The 12,677-nt window shown below is 46.8% G+C and overlaps 1 protein-coding gene across 4 annotated transcripts in view; it reads right to left on the minus strand.

The window, feature by feature from the left end:
* Positions 1 to 12,520, minus strand: part of grip2b (glutamate receptor interacting protein 2b) — a 57,490-nt gene extending 44,970 nt beyond the window's left edge. For 2 of the 4 annotated variants that reach the window (XM_052076551.1, XM_052076550.1), the window contains exon 1: positions 2,533 to 2,915. In XM_052076551.1, coding sequence (XP_051932511.1) covers positions 2,533 to 2,704 — 172 coding nt within the window. In that variant the 5' untranslated portion in view covers positions 2,705 to 2,915. Of the gene's footprint in view, positions 1 to 2,532; positions 2,916 to 12,395 lie in introns of those variants that run through there. The other 2 variants (XM_052076553.1, XM_052076555.1) reach the window with 2 other exon arrangements.
* Positions 12,521 to 12,677: the final 157 nt, after the last annotated feature.

Genomic DNA, 12,677 nt, shown 5'->3' on the forward strand with positions numbered 1-12,677 from the left:
TCCGGGTGCTCCGGTTTCCTCCCACATTCCAAAAACATGCATGGCAGGCTGATTGAACACTCTAAATTGTCCCTAGGTGTGAGTGTGAGTGCGAATGGTTGTTCGTTTCTGTGTGCCCTGCGATTGGCTGGCAACCGATTCAGGGTGTCCCCCGCCTACTGCCCGGAGACAGCTGGGATAGGCTCCAGCACCCCCCGCGACCCTAGTGAGGATCAAGCGGTTAGGAAGATGAATGAATGAATGAATATATATAGGGCGGCCCGGTATCCAGTGGTTAGCACGTGGGCTTCACAGTGCAGAGGTACCGGGTTCGATTCCAGCTCCGTCCTCCCTGTGTGGAGTTTGCATGTTCTCCCCGGGCCTGCGTGGGTTTTCTCCGGGTGCTCCGGTTTCCTCCCACATTCCAAAAACATGCATGGCAGGCTTATTGGACGCTCTAAATTGTCCCTAGGTGTGAGTGTGAGCGTGGATGGTTGTTTGTCTATGTGTGCCCTGCGATTGGCTGGCAACCGATTCAGGGTGTCCCCCGCCTACTGCCCGAAGACAGCTGGGATAGGCTCCAGCACCCCCCGCGACCCTAGTGAGGATCAAGCGGCTCGGAAGATGAATGAATGAATGAATATATATAGGGCGGCCCGGTAGTCCAGTGGTTAGCACGTGGGCTTCACAGTGCAGAGGTACCGGGTTCGATTCCAGCTCCGGCCTCCCTGTGTGGAGTTTGCATGTTCCCCCGGGCCTGCGTGGGTTTTCTTCGGGTGCTCCGGTTTCCTCCCACATTCCAAAAACATGCATGGCAGGCTGATTGGATGCTCTAAATTGTCCCAAGGTGTGAGTGTGAGTGCAAATGGTTGTTCGTCTCTGTGTGCCCTGCGATTGGCTGGCAACCGATTCAGGGTGTCCTGGCGCCTACTGCCCGGAGACGGCTGGGATAGGCTCCAGCACCCCCCGCGACCCTAGTGAGGATCAAGCGGTACGGAAGAAGAATGAATGAATGAATATATATCTAAATATATATTGCGCGTCGTCCCGCACGCGGTCTGTCCTTCCGTCTGTCCCTTTTCAAAACGTACCTACTTCACCGCGCCGCCACTGCGCCGCTCAGGCAGTGGCTCACTACGATCGCGCGGGCATCTTAGCGAAAAAATGTTGTCTACCCACAAGCATTGCAATGAAATTGTTCGTTATTCAGTAGAGCTAAACATCTCTTTATTTTCGCGATAAGCAATGAAGATGAACAAAAAGTTGAACCAAGCAACAACACTTTTGTGGGCCGAAGGCCCACCTCACCAGCCTTCCGCAGGAACTAGCTGATGAGCCGCCCAGAGGGCGGCGAACCAGCTCGTACTGTATACACACACACACACACACACACACACACCTCTCCTCTACCTTTAACTGTTGTGTATGAGTCTCGCCGAGAATGCTTCAACCCCAGAATCTTTTATTTTCCACCTCAAACCAGTCTCCGTTTTCTCCAAACAGCTTTGCGATTAATTGGCTAGCTTCATTAGTTCGATGCAGTGTATGCATGCGTGTGTGTGTGTCTGTGTGCGTGTGTTCTTCAAAGACAACATGAATCAGAGAACATTAGATTTAAATCACTTTGATCCGGCAAAGAGGTCAGAGACAGCCAGTGTGTGTGTGTGTGTGTATGTGCGCGTACTGAAGTGCAGTAAGTCAGCACAAAAATAAAGTCGACTTCAAACAGCCTCACAACAACATCGCCCATGCAAACATCAGGAATCAGGAACCGAATACGAGACAGCCAGAAGAGATTGAAGCCGCGAGCAAGCGATGAAGGCGCAATCATTCACTTCACGGCCAATATTCCAAATGATCCTCAAACTTTGAATCAGTCTGAGACAATTTTTGCTGAATCTATCGGTGGAGGAGCCTTGCTTCCCCATTAGGGCAAATTCTCTGAAAAGGAAGTCGAGATCTGAGCCTGAAACGTCAACTTCAAAGCAAGCCAATTTCCGTCACGGGTCCTTGAGACTTTTCCATGCAAGCGGATATGAACGACAGACACGTCCATTCCATTTTCTTCCATTTTCTTCAGTGAAAATGCGATCAGGGGGTGATTTATTTTTTTTCCTCACTTTGCAGGGGGGGGGGGGGGCGTCAGGGGAGTGGAAAATTGCTGTTTTCAACCAAAATGGCCGACTTCCTGATTAATTTGGTGCATGGGTCTTTTTGTGCGCAATTTCATGTTGATCTGTGATCAGGGGCTGATTCCCCCCCCCGCCCCACCCCCCCTCAGCTCACCCATCTGTGTGCAAAACAACTTTCCAAACTAAAATGTCTGACTTCCTGCTTCGTTTCGGACGTGGGGCCATGAGACTTTTTTGTGGGTCTCGCTATGCTCGACGTGTCCAAGACATTTACATGGTGATCACTTCAACTTTACGGCTCACGGGGGCTGATTTTTTTTTTTTGCCCCCCCCCCCCACCCTCCAACCTGGATTGAATTTAGTCCATCACGATGACGAGTCACACAGAAGTGCTCCACTTGATACATGCGCACACACTCACCAGTGACGCAGAGGCCGAAGCGACACAATTCGTCGCAGAAAGTGTCGGGGCTGTGCGGCGGATGCCCCCCCGCCCCCGCCGCCGCCGCCGCCGCCGCGCTTCCTCGCTCGCTCCTCTTCTTCCTCGGTGACATCCTCGTCACCATCTTCATCACCCGTTCCACTTTGTCCATGCCGACTCAGCCCAAAACCACGCCGCAACTTCTCCTCCTGGTCTTTTCGGAGGAACTTTCTCTCCCCCCCCCCCCCCCGCCACCCCTTGTCTCTCGTCTTCGTTCGGCACGCCGCCGCCTTCTTTCCTCCTCGTCCTCGGAGCTTTTGAATGAGGAGAGATGGGAGACTCAAGCTTTTTGAGGTTTGAGGGTTTGATGATGGGAGATACTTCACATCTCGTACCCTCCCCTCCCTAACCCTGTGTGTGAGTGTGTGTGTGTGTGTGTGTGTGTGTGTGTGTGCGTACCTCCATCCCCGCATAAGAAAAGACATTTAAAAAGTAAAAAGTAAAATGTGACTGCTGACAAAGTGTCTGCTGGAGTTTCTTGGATTAAAAAAAAAAAAAAAAAAAAAAAGTATTCATTTTTCCCTTGGTAGGCACGTGTATCATATTGGTAGGTCTACAAAAATTTTTTGGCAAAGCCATGTCTTAAGGACAAAAAAAAAAAAAAAAAAGTATGCCATTTTAGTTTGAAGAGACCTTTTTGGCTGAGTTGGCCAACTTAACTAATAAAAGAAGTAAAAATTCACCCCCTGAAAGCTTTTTCATATAGCTTGTGAGCACGTCCATCACCAGTAGCTCGACAAAAGAAATCGCAACCAAAAATTTCTGAAAAGACGCAGGAAGTCTTCCATTTTGGTTCGAGTTTTTGGCTCAATCGCATCCAGCCGGGTTTTATTTTTGTTTTTTTTAAATTAGCCCCACAAAGCCATTTTCACTGAGCAAGTTGAAATTTGGTAGGCATGTCTGAGATGGATAGACCCACAAAAAGAGTCTGCAAAAGCCATATCAGGAGAGGCACAGGAAGTACACCATTTGGGTTTGAAGAAGTCCTTTTAAGCTTCATTGGCTCAGTGGTGCCCAACTGGATTTTTAAAAAAATAATTCAGCCCCCCCCACCCTAGCCAGTTTCACTTAGCAACATGAAATCGACATGCCTCTCATGGGTAGAGCCACAAAAAAAGTCTCAGGAAGCTCTCCCCGAAGAGACACGGGATTGTGAGCCATTTTGATTTGAAGCGATCATGTTTGGATCTTGTTGGGCGCTTTTCAGGTGTCCTCACAAAGACAAACCGGATGACGCAACGTTATGAAAAGAGTCGTTCGTCACTCGCTTTTGCTTCATTGTTTGAAGTGTTTTGATGCCTGCTTCGGCTCACTTGACGGCAAAACAAAAAGTCGAAGCGAGTCGGCTGGTGGACAGACAGGCGAGGCGCGTTTGAAAGCCTTTTTGTTTGTCCTCCGACTCTTCAGTTTAGCCTCCATTCAAGTCAATTCTTCCTGTCATCAAACCATTTCGACTGCTTTGGGGCTCCAGAGATTAGCGAGGACAGAAGAGAAGAGAAAACCACTGGGAATTGTTTGAACCGTTGAACAGAACGGTATGCAAAGTCTTCTGACGAACACGGCAGGCCGCCGTCACAAGTTGAGATCGCAAACATACATTTGGGAAAGAGCAAAAGCTGCGTTTTGGTGACATGCGTAAATCACTCCCCATCTTTGAGGAGTGCGGGCCAGAGGAACTGCCATAGGGGGGGCTGCGCCACTATGGGTGTGGTCGCAGACGACTTCAAGTCCAATCAAAGCGACTCCTTTCATTCCTTTTGAGTTATTTGGGTACTTGCAGTTCACCCCACTCTCCCCCCCTATCGTTCGAATTTGCACCACAGCGCAAGTGTCATCTACAAAAATACACTCACTCATACCGCCACCCACGCGCGCATACAAACACATGCACATAAACTCTGACACACCACAGCCCCAAAAACACACACCACATTCACACACACTTCATCAATGCACACACACGCACACACAGACACGGTACTCAATGTGACACAATTTCATCTGTGCTGTATGTTACACATACGGTACATTTGACAATAAAGTTTTATCCAATTCCAAAATCCAATCCAACTCGCAAGCACATACAATACACTCTCCCAAACAGAAACACTCGTGGACACAAATACTCCTATTCACCCAAATAAACACCCATGCACAAAATGTATGTTTGAAGCATGTGTTGCCATGGTAACAGAGCAAAAGGCGGATTGCGTTGGTGGCGTGCACCTGAAGTTAAATGGGTCACACACACACACATACACACACGTACACACGCGCGCGACAACAAGCCAAAAAATAAGCAAAGTGTGTGTGTGTGTGTGTTTCGAATGTGGCCTGAGGATGATGCAGACATCCAACAGGCATTCTATTAACCTCCTGCTGCTAATTAATTAACACCGTGACCCTAAGACGTGCTCGCATGTGTGTGTGCGAGTGTGTATGCGCGCGTGCTCGCGTTGCCCGCGTGTTGCCACATGTGCGTTGGAAGAGGAGGATACATAACGGCTATGTTTGTTGTCGAACAGCATTGTGTAAAGTGACGCACAGAGGAAGCGCGTCGCCATTGAAACTGTCAAGTGCGTGACAGCTAACACGGCGGGAGTTATTCATGGCTTTCTCGTTTTTGTGTGCGTTTGTGTGTGTGCGCGTGTGTGTGTCAACGTGTGTTTTGGTGCCGGGCCTGGAGGCTGCCGTCCCAAACAAGAGGATTTAAAACACACACTGCGCACGCAGGCATGTTGCAGTGCGTGGTGACATGTGGTAAGTCTGTGGCGCCCTCTAGTGATCGTTTGAGTGAGCTGACTAGGGGGATGATTCACCGGGACAAGCAGCCAACATGGAGACCGGAAGTAGATACAATCACTAGTTCGTCCATCTATTCAAATAATTAGTTTCGATGTAGTTTTCGTAACTGCTCCTCACCACGCCAAATGCAGACAAAAGCTAATTGGTTACAAATACCGAGTGACTGACTGATTGATGAGCTAACAAGCAACATATTAACTGATTTCAACACACCGAAAAAGTGAATTCCTGACTGACCAACAAACCAACTAGCAAACTAGCTGACAAACTAGCGAGTCAATGAAATAACAAGCGAGCTACCTAGCAACCTAACTAACAAACTCACTCACTAACTAATCAAGTGACCGACCAATACACTAATTAAAGAACTGATTGGCTTAGTCGCCCGGTCATTTTGTCAACCTGCTGTTCAGTTGGTTTGTCACACAATCGAATAGAAAATCGGAGAGTTAGTCACTCTGTCGGTTAGTCAGTCTGTCGGTTACTAAGTTCCTTAGGCATTAGTCTCATCAGTTGCTCAGTTGCTTGTTATTTTGATGGTTTGTGGGTTGGACAATCAGAGTCAGTTAATCACTCGCAGTTAGTTAGTTAGTTAGTTAGTTAGTTAGTTAGTTACATATCTACCAAAGCGATTTTCTCAGCTGCAGCCTTGAATTTACTTACATGATTACTACAATATAAAACATTTACATCTGTGATTCCATGCAGGAGTTAATGAGTTAGATTTTTTTTTGGGGGGGGGGGGGGGGCGGGGGGCATATTGCAAAGGTCTCCATGGAATTCCTTTTTTAAAGTGTTGTTTTTTTTCTTTTTTAATGTCTGAAGTCGCAGAAGATGATAACAAGGCAGAAAAATATGTCATCCAAACACGAAGCATAAATGACAGAGAGGATTTTTTTTTTTAACTCCAGCCATTCAAAGGACTTCATTAATAGAACCCAACAGGAAGCAAGATTTCTAACATCTTGGCCTTCAAAATAAATCATTTGTGTGTGTGCGTGTGTGTGTGTGTGTTGTTTAGCTCTGGGCACCAGGCCAGTACAGATGCTAACACAGACCGACTGGCTGCCATCTTGTTCTGCTTTACTTGGTTCACACACACACACACACACACACGCACGCACACACACACACACACACACACACACACACAATTCCAGACGATGACATGAATTGTGTCAGTGGAGGCGTGATCAAAATATCCATACACAGAAAAAGACCAAAATGTTTCCTCAAATCTGCTTTGATTCTTCAACGTGTGTGAACACACGTGACAATATTATTGCACGTATTATATCAAATCAATCGGATTTTATTTTTGTGATTAGGAGGAAAGGTCAAGATGAGCTGTATCACATTAGTGCTGGTCTTTGGCTATGAAAATGAAGAACAATGAAGAAACAATATGATAATGATCTGATAATTCATTCTTTGGTTTCCACCATTGGAGAATGAAGGTAGAATGTTCTAAAAAAAAATGTAATTTTCCAAAAGTATAAATATATAAGGACTAAAAAAAATCACAATACAAATGGAAAAAAATCCTTTCATGAGAAAAAGATTTTATTTATACTCAATGCATTTTTTACGAGATTTACTGCAAGTCGGATTGTTTAGATTTGATGAGGCTAAATATAAAGCCGATTAAAACAAAAGCTATAATTTTATGCAAATTACATCATAATTTATGATAAATAATGATTGCATAAGATTTCATGCAGCTCTTATCGTGGGTCGAGGTGGAAAATATACACAAAAAAAGCAGGACTGCACATCTGTATATGGTACATGGACAAAAGACGATCTCCAGAAACCTCTCGTGTACTTCTTTTCGTGTACAAATAGCTCGAAACGATCGGTCGCAGGATGGGGAAAAAAAAAATCAATGGCCTGCCTGCGTGGACAAAGTCAGAGAAAGCGACGAGACGTCGATGGCACAAAAAAAAAAAAAAAAAAAGGCCCAAAAAATGGCTCGCCGCGTGGACGGACTTTTCGGATGGAGTGACAGAAAGAAGCTAACGTTGAAAACTTTGCAATGGCGAACATTTCCGCGACGACCGACCGAGACAAATGGCTTCATTTAAGTGAGACGCAGTGAGACGCACGCGCGCATAGAATTGGGATGAGCGACGCGGTTCAAGAAGTTGCAAACGGTCTCCAGCGTTGGGCTAAAGAGGAACAAATAGCTGCAGCCATTACGCCAATTCATCTCCCTGCGGGACTCCGTGATGTAACACGCAGAAATGCACACGGCGCTCACAAGCGCTCAGTCACACTTCCTTTTTTTTTTTTTGCGGTAATGAGGGTGTCAATTTATCACTTGATTGCATTTCGGCTCCTTTTTTTAAAAAATTATTTTTGGGTGCCGTGGAGGAATTATAGAAAGAACTACACGTGAAATGCTCTCACGCACACACTACGGTTTTGATATCGCACGACCCCCCCCCACGCCCTCCAAGCACGAAAGCTTAATAAATAAAACCATTTTCAACAATGGCGTCTTAATTCCCTCGTCATGACGGTTTGAAGGTTCGCCCTCCTGACGATGAACTGACGGCAGCATCTCATTGACAACATGAGATGCTAACAAGTCGTTCACTGAGAGGTCACGTGCGGGTGTGGGCACGCGGGTGTGCTGCTGCTGCTGCTGCTGCTGCTGCTGGAGTGCAAGGCATGGAGGAGCAGCAGGCGGAATATTCCATTCCGCTCACGCACATGTACAAAATGGCAAGACAACACACACACACACACACACACACACACACACACACACACACACACACACACACACACACAGCCACACGCGCGTATGTGTGCGTGTATCAACAAACGCACATCACAATTGCAGAAGACGTTGATGGACTCAAAAGATTTGTTTAGATTTGAGGACAATTTCTTCTCCCGTAGGAAATGATGTCACGTGGACCAATTCAAACGCAAACAGCGTTCAGTCGTATCGAGGGGGGGGGGGGGGAACGATTGTGTGCACTCGCTATTAAGGCCAATGTCCATCCATCCATTTTCCGATCCGCTTTATCTTCACAAGAGTCGCGGGGGGGGGGGGCGCTGGAGCCAATCCCAGCTGTCTTCTGGCAGTTGGCGTGGGGACACCCTGAACCGGTTGCCAGCATATCGCAGGGCACACAGAGACAAACCATCTGCGTTCACGCTCACATTTAGGGACAAATTAGCGTGTTCAATCAGCATGTTTTTGGAATGTGGGAGGAAACCGGAGTACCCGGAGAAAACCCACGCAGGCCCGGGGAGAAAGTGCAAAATTCCACACAGGAAGGACGGAGCCGGAATCGAACCCACGAGCTCTGCACTGTGAGACCGACGCGCTAACCACTGGCTCACCGGGCCGCCCTGTTAAGGGCCGAAAAAATAATAGAGTCACATTTTATCGACGGGCATGCTAACGCAGGAAAACTTTTCCTTTCCACTTTAAAAGAACTTCCTCAAACCTCCGAGATCCCAGAATGTTATTTTGCACCGATTTGAAAAACATCCACTCGTGTCGCATCGGCTGCTCACTAACGCTAAACTAATCTGGGTGCTATCATGTTTCGTCTCGCTTGCAAAGGCGACGCTATCCAACGGACGGACGGATTTGAACCCGCAACCTCCGACCGGGTGAGGCACGAAATAAACGGCCGCACTAAATGTCATTGCAGCGCTTGTCAACCTGCCGCCTGCTTCGTCTGGGGCGGCAAAAAAATTTAAATTAAAAAAAAAAAAAAAAAAAGCAAGTACAAGTCGAGGAAGGAGATTGAGTGGCGGTCTGCTCGCTCTGGCAGGAGCAAAGCAATCAGCTCGCCACGGGAACTTACACCCCCCGCTCGCTCTTTGCATGCGTGCGCGCAAGTGAGGAGTTGAAAAAGAAGAGGAGTGTGTTGTTTCCGCCGCATGACTCGTGGTCAGCTCCGATTACGACTGAAGCTGCTACGTGACTTCTTCATGCATCCTGCACACACACACACACACACACACACACACACACAAATAGATGCCGATGCGAGTCGTTTGTGTGTGTTGCTGCTCCCGTGCGCGTGAACGCTTTCCAATTTGAATCTTTGTCCTTTGCGCTGCACCACAAAATTGGCCAGGACTTGTTTGAAGGTTCAGGATGACCGTTAAAAAAATACGATGCATACTCATTTCCATTGACCCGTCTATGGCGTTTCGCATTAAACTAGCATTAGCACTAGTAATGCTAGCACTAGCTTAGCATTAAACTAGCAGACATTTGTTGGCCGCATGATGTTCTTTCGTTTCAATTTTATTTCATTTTAGTTTGATCAGTTCTCAAAATGTAACGCTCATAAAATAATAATAATAATAATAATTAACGCTATGTGCTACATGGGCGTCATTGGAAACAAACATCGCTCTACGCTGAGGATCAAGAGCGAACAAAATAGAAAACCACATTCACCGCTTGCTAAATCAAGATTCTAATAAATCAACACAGACGCCGCTTTGGGAAGGTGTGTGCGCGCGCGCGCGCACACACACACACACACACACACACACACACACACACACACACACACACACACACACACACACACACAAAATTAGCGATAAGCACAAAGACTTGTGAAAAGGCCGTCCAAGTCTTTCATCGCCTGCTGTGATTTTTACCGCGTCCTCGTACAGCTGCCGAAGATGACAACAAAAGCTTCCCCCCCCCACCCCATCTTGTTTTTCCTCATCCCCTCGCTTCCTCTCCTCCCTGCACATCACACGCACGCCATGATTGTTCGCACCCCTAAATTATCCCACTGCCGCCGTCTGCAAGCTGATTGAAGGCCCCTGGGACACACGCGCGTCTAATGCAGTTATTTCGACACCTTGCAATGTTTCACACAGCTCAAATACAGGATGTGAGCACCTTATTTTGCGTCTGGGCACCTTTGATGTGCCAGATTGACGTCAAATGTTGTATATGTAACCCCAACGGTGAATATTGACTGTTATATTTCATTTACCATCGACTGATAATGCAGCACATTGACATATTTCAAATCTGAAGTTCGAGCGTTGGATTTTTGAACAAGTCAAGTCCAGCTGTGTTGAACTTTTTAGTACAGTGTAACATTTTTATGAACACTTAGACCTACTGCACTACTGTATTTCAATGATGGCTATGATGGTAGTACTTTGAGGGCTTAGTATTTTTTGAAGCAAAAGATTTATGGACCGGTCGTCTATGCCACATGTTAAAAACAACTTGACACCTTAAAATCCATTTTTAGAAATGAAATGAAAAAACAACAGCAAAGTACATTTGAGCTGTCGAGTTATTGTTTGCCCATGTAAAATGTCATTTCAGTTAGTTATTTGTTTTAACCTCATTTTTATTTCATTCCCTTAAAAAAAAAATCAATTAATTTTCTTTCTGGGTTTTTCTCCACTTTGCTTTGGACTGCATTTTGTGACTGATTTCTGTAATGCCCCTTTGCCCCCACCTTTGCCCACTTTGAACGCTCCTTAAAATAAGCGTGACCGCCCTCCAATGAGCTTTTCATGGCATGAAACAGTGACAACCAGGCCGGCGGGAGGTCAGTGCCTTGCTGAAGGACAGCCAAGGGAAGTTCATTAAAGCCTCATCATTGTCATGATGAACATGATAATGACTTGCTGCGTTCAACATCCCCGCGGCTGGCAGTCAGCTATTAAAAAAACAGAGCCCGGTCCAATTTATGACCAATTCATGCGGCCATAAGGCAGTAATCAGTGAATGGCAGCAGGGATGGGCAATGAGCCATGTGCGTGCTGATGTTGTGTGTTGTGAAACAAGAAGAGGAGGGAACCCCCCCCCCCCCCCCCAACCCCACTGTACAGCATCCGGCCAACAAAAATATGACTTCAGGATTTGTTGAGCGCCGCATTCGAGAGGCTCCAAACTGGTACAAGTGCTTCATCGCTTCACTGGCATAAAATGGAGGCCGCAAAGTGTTTGCTGCAGTGCTATACACGGGTTCAGTACAAATACGTAAGCTAACTACACATATACTTTGCACAGCATGCGAATAGACGAATTGGACAACAGACAAATGGAAATGTATGAAAACTTACCTTGCCGGTGCTTGGAAGGAGGCTAACGACATGCACCTGCTTGAGTTAAAGAGCCACCATGTTAGCATATGCTTTCTCCATTACAATTAAAGGGCCTTACAAAACAAGATAATTGTACCAAAAATAGTATGTTTAGAGAGACGTGTAGATGACTAAAAAACAGCCATGGATATGATTACATTGAAAGACACAAAATGCTCCTTATAGCTGCTGATCTTTTAAGCTAATGGCCATGCTTTCCATCACCTTTGACTGGAACATCGCCACTGCAAACATGGCCGCTACATTGACGCGTTTTTGCCTGCTCTAGTTTACTCTACATAAGTTTATCTAGAACAGAGGAACGCAAATTTCGGACAAATCTGAAACTGACAGACTTCAACAGCTACTTTTAAGAAGCGATCCGACTATGGCCTGGATGTGAACAACAAAACTGAACGACAAAACTGTACAACTTCTACAACTACTCATCTCAGTTCTAACAATCAATTTCGTTTTTTGAATAATGATTTTAAAACACAATGCATTGGTACTATACAAGTGGATGAAACACATTCGCAAAGAAAGCCACGAACAATTTGAATGACATAACATTCAAACACCACGCAAAAAGGTCCGAGCAGGGATTCGAACAGAGAACCTCCAAAGTGTGAACCAGGCACACTCACCACTATTACTACGCTGCCTCTCATTTGTACGGGATTGCCGCATGAATAGTAAACTAGAAATACTTTGGCGCGTGCCACGCATGCGCAACACGGCGCCCGCACGGAACGCGCGTCGTACGCGCACACGCTCGCAAACTGCGGGAGGCAAACGTGCGCACAACTCGCACGCAGGAAAGTCCCCACAGTCGCGCGCGGGTTGTAAGCACGTCGAGCACGCACGCACACATACGCAATGTAGTGGTTGCTTACCGTCCTCGTGCAGCCGCAGCAGGCAGAAACCGAGGTTCCTCCGCCACGCCGGCATGATGATGATGAAGACGAAGAGGAGGAGGATGAAGATGAGGTCCTGTCCACAAGGTTGGTTCAAACGAACGACCCCCCCCCCCCCGGCCTCAAACACTCCCCTCCCTCCCGCTTTCTAACCTTTTCTCTGTTGTCAGGATGACGAGGAAGGAGAAGCGACGATGGTCGCCGCCGAGACCCACTGGACCGCTGCGGCACCTCGTCTACCCCCACCTCCCACCCCCCCTC

This window comes from Hippocampus zosterae, chromosome 9 (assembly GCF_025434085.1).
Source record: "Hippocampus zosterae strain Florida chromosome 9, ASM2543408v3, whole genome shotgun sequence".
In the NCBI taxonomy this organism is placed as follows: Eukaryota; Metazoa; Chordata; class Actinopteri; order Syngnathiformes; family Syngnathidae; genus Hippocampus; species Hippocampus zosterae.